Source organism: Pollachius pollachius (genome assembly GCF_949987615.1).
Source record: "Pollachius pollachius genome assembly, chromosome: 10".
NCBI classification, from domain to species: domain Eukaryota; kingdom Metazoa; phylum Chordata; class Actinopteri; order Gadiformes; family Gadidae; genus Pollachius; species Pollachius pollachius.
Genome location: NC_136943.1, coordinates 23170550 through 23180048, shown reverse-complemented (window position 1 = coordinate 23180048; position 9499 = coordinate 23170550). Strand labels below are relative to the sequence as shown.

The 9499-nt window shown below is 44.1% G+C and overlaps 1 protein-coding gene across 1 annotated transcript in view; it reads left to right on the top strand.

The window, feature by feature from the left end:
• The first annotated feature begins 4474 nt into the window (after nucleotides 1–4474).
• rnf103 (ring finger protein 103) overlaps nucleotides 4475–9499 on the top strand; it is an 18134-nt gene continuing 13109 nt past the window's right edge. The window contains exon 1 of the mRNA XM_079745267.1: nucleotides 4475–5104. Within this exon, the coding sequence (XP_079601393.1) occupies nucleotides 4879–5104 (226 nt within the window). The 5' untranslated portion in view covers nucleotides 4475–4878. The remainder of the gene's footprint in view (nucleotides 5105–9499) is intronic.

The following is a 9499-nucleotide window of genomic DNA, read 5'->3' as shown; positions in this document are numbered from 1 at the left end:
CTTTATCACATGTAGCATGACTTGAGGGATGAGATGTTCATATTGGAGGGAAAGTGTTCCAAGATCTGGTATGCAGTAGTAGAAGATGCAGTAGTCTGATCAACTGCTGTTTTCTTTCAACTTACTTTTGTAAGTAGTGTTATATGCTGTGTATAGGAAAGTCCCCAGGGTTATCTTGGACCAAGTGAACATTAGCTTTGTTTTGTATCTTTTCTACTCTACGCATTAAGGATTTTGGCAAAATTAAAGAGGGGTGAATTTAACAGATTAAAGAATTGTGGCAACCCGCTCCCCACCAGGAGGGTCCGGGGGCTAGTGGTGGAGAGCGTGTACCGCTGCCATGCACTAGCCGACGGCAGAGAGCAACACACCCCTCACCCCCATCAGCCGGATGAGGGACACCTGGCCGGAGGGAGGACACGTGCGGGCAGACCTCTCAAAAGAGAGCGGAGGACTGACTCCGGGAGAGAGGGAGTAAGATCGACACGGAGGCGACCACGGAGGCCCCAGAGACTACGAGGCTCACGGAGACCCTAGCTCAACATTACCGTTCTTGCCTTGATCTAACTTCTGTGAATAAACGCCGACTACGGCTTAAACCTGACTCCAGAGCGTGGTACTTGCCATGAGACCAGACACTTAGGAACCGGGTTGCCACAGAATGACAAATATTTTTGTATCCTTTCATTTTATATTTTGTGGTTATGTGAGTTTATTTCACCAAAATCTTCTATTGTTTATTGAAGTTTTTAGGTATTGGTAGATTTATTTGTTGTGTAACGGCGCTCTCTATTGGATAGTGGTGGCTATATGCTGGATTTTCGCGTTCCTTTCTCAGTTTGCATTCCACTTGATTGAGAGAGGCTGGTTAATCCCGTGAAGATAGAGTCCTGAATCTTTGTTCTCATTTAACTTGTAAAGCCTACAGAATAAAGTGCCATAAAAGAACGTCAGTGTCCTGTCTTCAGTGCACCGGAACACAACACAGTAGTCGGCAATATGCAGACCGTGCTGGATACACCTCATCATCCCAGCCAAAGAGTATTGGTATTATTAGCAATGGCTACTTGCCAAAACGAAGAAATAACTTCACACAGTGTGTCTTTTTCGTGTATTTGTTATCATTCATAGCGTTGATCAGCAGAGTAATAGTTTGCCAAAGTCGTTGACGTCGCTTAGCAACCGAATACGCTGGGGTTGATAAGTTACCGGACTCCGGAGTGATACAGATGACATGAATCAGAGGCAAAAAATCCACTTTCCTTGACAGCGGCCTAATATGCTGGATGTGAGCATTCCAATGCATTGAGAAGAAACAAAAATAATTGACAGCTGAGTGTTGGGAAGGCCCATGCAAGTGAATGGAGCCATCTACAGCATTGAGAAGAGCCATGTAATAAGTAGGGCCCGACCGATTCATCGGCCTGCCGATTTAATCGGCCGATTATAGCCTTTATGAAAATAATCAACATCTGCCAAAAGACGCCGATTACAACCGATTTTTTATTTTTTTTGAAATTTTATTGCGCTTAGTATCCAGCAGTGTGCGCTCCTACTCCATTCTACTTAAGAAAGGCTCTCAGTCTCACCCACCGCACTTATTTTTGGGCACAACACCCGAGCGCATGTAGCTTGAATGTGCTGAGCTCATTGGATAAACCGAGCAGAGTTTCCCCCCACGGTAAATTTATAACTAGTTTGTGTAATGAACAATTGGTCCTTTTAAACGTGTAGGTCATGCTTAAAAAAAGGAAAAGTACACCTAACCCCCTACTACCCTTCAAATACAGTAAAGCTAACCTAGCCTTGCTAACTAGCAACTTTAGCCGGAGTAAAAAAGAGGAGATTGAATTTTACCGTACAACATGAAAACACGCTCGCTCAGGCAGCTGCGCGCTCACCTCACCAATGTACACAAGACGCGTTGTTTGAGCATGTTGTGCCTGTTTTTCTTTAGGTCCTTGGCCATGTTAATTTGTTATACTGTAGACTCTAACAGTGAGACCATACTGCTCAGTGCGCACGTGTTAGTCACTGCTCACGAGCGCAGCACATTGGGAGGTACAGATGTCAGATAAGACTCATAGCAAGGTTTGGGACTACTTCACCAAGGGGCCTACTGGTGAAGCAGTTTGTAATGCTTTTTTTTTTTTTTTATAATCGGCCGATTAAATCGTTATCGTAATTTTTCTCTGAAAATAATCGGCATCGGCATCGGCACTCAAAAAATGAAAATCGGTCGGGCCCTAGTAATAAGTAAGGGATAATATACATAACGCTGGTCATTATCGGCAAAATAAGCCCCGAAAGGGCGAACAGGACACCGACGCGCAGCGAAGGTGTCTTGCTTCGCCCTGAAGGGGCTTATTTTCAAAAATGCCCGGCGACCTTGGCAGCGGTCAATTATACTTAGCAACGGTGAATTATCAAATGTAATTCACCGCCGGAAGCTGTGAAGAGCCAATGCAAGTGAACAGAGTGTCCACGGCATTGAGAAGACCCGTGTAATAATCCATAATAATTCAATGATTCAATTCAAGTGGTGGGTACAAAATGAATCTTGACGAAAACTGGTGGGGACGCGTCCCCAGCGGAATCAACGCCTATGAGACCTACCAAGGGAGGTGGAGCCTGGTCACCAGGTTTATCTCAGAGTGTTGAGGAGAAGCCCAGGAGAGAAGGACCATTCAAAGTACCAACACTCATGACAAAAATGCGGCTGATGCAGCTGCTAAAACAGCTGGCCTTCCACCTACCATCCACGGCTCACTGATTGTACCGGAAGAAAACCAACCCCCACCCCCAGCAACCACGGCAAACCTCGCTCTCATGCAAGCCAAGCGCTGGAAGTACGAGGCAAAACAGTGCGGTTCCACCAAACCTACTGCATGCCAGCCCCAGAACCACAACGGTCCCACACAGAAATCCAACAACACCTCCATGAAATTGCAGCTCCTGAAGACCCCCCTCCCACCAACGTTTCACCGACTCTGGATTCCGATCCAGTCACCCCATTAACACCATCAAAGCTGAGTATAACGAATATAACCAACAATGATTTTAAATCACTATTATTTTCTTTGTAAGATTTGCTGATACAATTCAGATAATTTATTTCATTTATTTAAATCGTCATTTATGTTCCCCAACCCTGATACTGTGCCCATTTTATATGATGACTCAATGGGCAGTGACCTACAGGAAGACGTGAACGCGGTGGACACCTCCATACAGACTCCGACTACAGCAGATCCCTCCTATCAGAGCCACCGAGTGAAGTCCATGGTTCACCTCTAGGGTTTGCTCAGTCGTGTTCATGGCAAAGAAGCAAAGACAACTCCACGGCCATTTAGAGGAGGTGATCCAGCTAGCAGGATTCCAGCCACCAATCAAAGAATCAATATTTGCCAAATGCTTTGCATTTTTGTATATGAATTTCTGTCATTGTCATTTGCTGTCCAATAAATCACTATTCTGCATGTTCATTTTGTTTACATTACGTTATGTGAGTCTTTCAGCCTCAAAGGGAGGAATGATGTAAATTATTTTAGTCTATGCTATTTCTGATAACGTGTTTCAAGCTAACCACAGTTATGAATGGTTTCTTCACCACATAATGGATAACACCATATAAGGTTTTAATGATTTTATAGATAAGTTAAAGACTACAATCATGGCCACTTTGCCATTTCCGTTTAAGCCAAGACAGACCAAAGGTTTGCCTGGGTAAAAATGTAGGCGTGGCCTATTTACTGTTCCGCCCTCTCCCAATATAACTTTGTTTACCTGTGTTTGTCAGATGCCTCATGAGACACCTCCAGAACGCGAGATGCTTCACGAACCACCTCCAGAACGCAAGCCCGTTTACCTTGTGTCTCTGTTAGAACAAACCACGTTGTGGAACATTTACCACTCTCCGAGTCATACAGTAGCATGACACCACCACACCACAAAGGATCGAATTAGTTTATTCCACATCAGCACTGCAATACATTTGACCTTTCAGATTTTTCAGTAGTGCAGGGCCATACATTTTACCTTTCAGATTCGTCAGTTAAATTCCTTTTAGATTTCTGCATTTTTAGCAATGCTTTGCGCTTTTCATTCAGCTGTCACGTTATTTGTTTCCAACCATTTACTTTTTCTTAAATGGTGTGCATGTTTACATTTACTCCATTTAGACTTTTGAACTCTGTTCAAATCCCTTTACTTGATTTAAGCCATTTAAAGTTTCTTTATGTCTTAATCTATGTGGCTATATTGAAACATATTTCCAACATCACTTTGCACTACAGCACTCACCACATTTTCTGCAGGAAATGCATTTCTAGTTATTATTATTATTATTATTATTATTATTATTATTATTATTATTATTATTATTATTATTATTATCATTATTATTATTATTATTATCATCATCAATAGACTGCAGACTGCAGTCTAAAGCGGAAGTGCTGATCTCGTCAGGTTGTTGTGGTCACCAGCTGATCGGCCTCGGAGTCGAAAGCCTCCTCGTCGTGCACTCGTCGTCCCTGATGTTTTTACTCTAGCATTTTTCAGACTGCAGCGGAATAAAAAGAAACCAGTATCGAAACCCTCCTTGGGCCGCAGGGCGTTTTAAATCCACATCAGGCCCCAAGGACTCCGTCTAGAAGCTAACCGCTAACCATCGCTGTCTCCTATGGGAAGGCTGGAGAAGTAATCTGGGCTATTTTTCGACAACAGAAACCTTTATTTAGTAATCCTAATTCCTGTCGTCGCAGGGAACAGTTATATTAATACTATTATTAATATTAGAACCCTTCGGTCATTTGGCGATAACAGACATCACATCGTTCTCTAACAGTTCTCCCTGGTCCCCGACTCAAGCAGAAGATGTGGTTGAAACTGTTCTTTATCCTGGTTTATTTCCTGGTGTTATTCATGCTGGCCCGTTTGTTTGAAACAGTTCTTTGGTATGAGACCGGTCTGTTCGCCACTCAGTTGGTTGATCCAGTGACTCTGAGTTACAGAAGGTTGAAAACGATCTTGGAGTGCAGAGGTTTGGGATACTCTGGATTACCAGAAAAGAAAGATGTGAGCGATTTGGTGGAGAAGTCAGGTAAGGCCTGAGCAACAACACGACCACACATCTTGGATGAGTCTAAATGTTTCTACACAGATGGGTCTTTTTTTGGTAGACAAAAGGATTTGGCAGGAATTTAATGTAATGTTCATAAGCATGTTTAATCATTGCATTATCCCATGAAATTGCTTGACGTGGCTCAACTTTGCTGTTCACATTGCTTTTAACTTTAGTCTGCTTTTGCTAATAAAAATCCATAAGTCGATTCTTGTTCATGTAGAACCTTTTACATTGAGAATTTTGCCCATGTCTTATTTGTATTATGTTATTTATTTTATGGTTATTTGTACTGTCTCAATTTGAGGTTGTCTCTTTTTTCTAATACATTTAGTTAATATTTAATAGCCTGGTTGAGTCTGTTGGCTGCTTTGCTTTACAAAAGACCAGCTGGCATGGTTCAATTTCAATTCAATTCAATTCAATTTTATTTGTATAGCCCTTAATCACCATTACAGTCTCAAAGGGCTTAACAAGTCAAATATGTATGACACCCCCCTTTACCCAAGCCCCAACAAGGGCAAGAAAAAACTCCCTTGAAATTAGCAAGGAAGAAATCTTGAGAAGAAACGCATAGTGGGGGATCCTTCTTCCAGGGATGGTCAGGAGCCATAATTGACATACAGGTAAATACATCCACAAAAATGGTGATGTGGTGCTGGCCATGAGGAGAGTCCAGGCATCCAGTCCAGTCACCGCAACATGCGAGAACAGACAGAATAGTGAATTAGAACGGAACAGTACATAGCGGGAATGTATACTGCATTAACAAAACACAAACAACCAGAGTGGTCTTCACTTCGCATTTTCACAATCGTTTTCACAATCCTATGTTCCAAATGCAAGATCGTAGAGGTGCGTTTTGAGCTTTCCTTTGAATAGCTCCACAGAGTCAGCTTCCCTGATCACTTGTGGCAGCCTATTCCATAGGAAGGGGGCTCGATAGGCAAACGCTCTCTGTCCGGCCGATTTCTTTTTAACCTTCGGCAGTGAAAGAAGGCCGGCTCCCGAAGACCGGAGGGACCGAGAAGGACTATAAGGAATGATCAGGTCCTTCAGGTAGGATGGAGAAGATCCATGCACGGCTTTATAGGTTAGCAGTAGCACCTTAAAGTCCAATCTGAAAGTTATTGGTAGCCAGTGCAGAGAGGCGAGAATAGGTGTGATATGATCAAACCTTCTCGTTCTGGTCAGCAGTCTAGCTGCAGCATTCTGTACAAGCTGTAGACTTTTTGTGGTAGATTTTGGTAGTCCCGAGAACAGTGCATTGCAATAATCCAGTCTTGATGAAACAAATGCATGAATCAGTGTCTCTGCATCCGCTGCAGATAACATTGGTCTGATTCTTGCAATGTTTCTCAGATGGAAAAAGGCAATTCTAGTTATGCTTCTAACATGTTGGTTGAAGCACAGTTGAGGGTCGAACAGGACCCCAAGATTCTTGACTGATGCACTCTGTAGGATGGCGAGTCCATCCAACCACAGTGAGACATCCTCAAACTCTCTCCGGTCCCGCTTCGAGCCGATAATTATCAGCTCTGTCTTCCCAGTGTTAAGCTGGAGGAAGTTTTGTGACATCCAGCCCTTCACCGCAGCTAGACAGGACTCAACCCTCTGGATCTGGGGCGAGTTCCCTGAATCCACTGGAATGAAGAGCTGGGTGTCATCCGCGTAGCAGTGGAAACTAATTCCGAAGCTGCGGATAACGTCGCCCAAGGGAAGCATATAGATTGCAAAAAGTAATGGGCCAAGGACCGACCCTTGTGGTAAGCCAAAGCGTAGTTTGCAGTGTTTGGATTCTGAACCCTCATGGAGCACAAATTGGGTTCTATCTGTGAGGTACGATTCAAGCCAACCAAGAGCCGTACCCCCGAAACCAACATAGTGCTCAAGACGGTGAAGAAGAATGCTATGGTCGATCGTTTCGAACGCAGCACTCAGGTCCAGCAGCACAAGCATTGAGCTTGTATTTTTATCCAAGGCAAGAAGGATGTCATTTACAACTCTTGTAACAGCAGTTTCAGTTGAGTGGAAATTCCTGAACCCTGACTGGAAAGGTTCGAAGAGATTGTTCCTCATCAGATAATCGACGATTTGCTTTGCTACAATCCTTTCCTGTACCTTGGACAGGAAGGGCAGGTTCGATATAGGCCGATAGTTCCTGACTAAGTCAGGGTCTAGGCCAGGCTTTTTGAGTAGCGGTTTTATCACCGGGAACAATTCCTGTTGAAAGCGAAAGATTCATAAGCGAGAGGATAGTAGGCCCCACAGTTGGAAGAAGTTCTTTAAGAACCTTGGAAGGGAGAGGATCCAACATACAAGTTGTTGGTTTCGATGCCTTTATCACCTTTTCAAGTTCCAGCAGAGGAATTGCCTTGAACTCCAAGAAAGTTGCGTCAGAATTCCCCATCCTGCCCCACAGGATGTGTAGGACAAGCTGCTCTGCAAGCATCAATTTCCTCTCTAATCGATTGAATCTTATTCACAAAGAAATCGATGGATTCACCTGCCATGATGGAAGAACTTGAATACGGTCCTGGGGGACGGTATACTATAGCTGAAACGAAAGAGTCTGGAACTCGTTTCGCTTGTCGGGGAGCTGAGGAGCAGAACGCAAGCACCTCAAAGGATCTGAATGTATATCTATTCTTTGGCTTTAAGTTAAGCTTAGAATTAGATATCAGGGCTACTCCACCACCTTTCTTAATTTCTCTAGATACTTGAGCGCTGACGTAATTGGGGGGAGTAGCTTCGTTTAGGGCTAGAAACTCATCTGGTTTTAACCAGGTTTCACAAAGGCCCAGTATGTCGATCTTATTATCAACAATTAGATCATGGACCAAGAGCGCCTTAGATGAAAGCGACCTTATATTCATGAACCATATTCTGAGTGCTTCCATTTTATTATTTTCAGAGGGAGTCCGATTAACACTCAGCTCTGAAGCGATCAAGGGGATGGTGCGATTTCGACATACTGGTCGATTGCTTTATAACGGACTGTTGAACAGCAGAGAGCTACCACACCATCATCTGCCACTACGCCGGCAACAAATAAACAAATTAACTGCAGTTCTGCTCACTCAAAGTCTACCAGGCTAGAATATAGCGGAACTTCTCACGGCAAAGCTGAAGGAAGCCATACAGCAGTTTGGATTTGAGGGCAGAGTCATTGGATGTGTCCACGACAACCGTCCCAGAGTCGGCTGGTCCTCTGTGGCTTCGTTCAACCTTCCAGCTGGCCATTAATGAGCAATTTGCGCCACACCTGTATCGAGTCATCTCTGAACTGGCAAACTGGTGAGCCACTTTTATCAAAGCACTGTGGCAACGAAAGCGCGGCAGGAGAAATGGAAGCAAACAGGCCTCTTAGCCAACTGGCTTATCCAATCAGGTGAAAGAAGATGGAGCTTCGTCTGCGATATGGCTGCTGGGCAGGTGGTGCAGCGGGGGGTGAGGTCGCTGTCCTGTCAGGTCAAACACAGACCCAGCCTCAAGAGGCCCAGGTCCTAGAGCTGAAGGACTGGACGCTGATGGAGGACTGAACAGTGTGCCACCTGAACAGTGTGCCACCGACCGTCTGCAGCGAAGAGCCTTTCCCACAACACTCATACACAGAAAAGGAGACGGATTCAAGAGTGGCTTCCTCCCTTAGCCTGGGACCCAGACAAATCTCGTGAGCTCATGTTTAATTTGCTCTAATCGTTCGACCAATCAACCCAATCCTTTATCTAACATGCCAGAGGAGCGCCGGTTTTGACAACATCAAAGATGGCTGATGTGATGTAGAACGTTCTTTTGATTCCACAATTGAGACCGTATTAAACAAATTGGATGGTATATTTTCACTTAAAGAAGAACAAACAAATGCACTTAAAGCTTTTGTTGATGAGGAAAAAAATAATTAGTTGAAAAGTAGTTGGATATAGAAATTGTAGAACTCTTAAAATGAGTAAGGGATGCAAAGGATTGGCCAGAATTAACCATATGTGGTGCTATTTTAAGGCCTTGAAGTTCTATATTTCAACTGGCTGCCATTTCCTCTAGGAAAGTGCAATATGCACGAAATTTGGTATACCTGCACCATTCGTCATGTACAACTTTCAAGGGGCTACCTAGACTGGGTACCCCCAGCCTGTTCTGCCGGTGATTTGAATTCGCCCTGCAGCAGGGGTTGGAGAGGAGCAATACATTTCTTCCTGCTTCCGATCCACTTTTTACGGAAGCCAATCACCAAGCTGGCTTTTGCCCCTGACGTGCTATTGGCCGGTTTAACACATTGAAGACATGGAAGCGACGGCAAGCAGCCAACGTGTGTACCGAGTCGTTTGAACTACGCCCGTTGATCACGCCTCTTTTACTGAAGAAAATGACAGC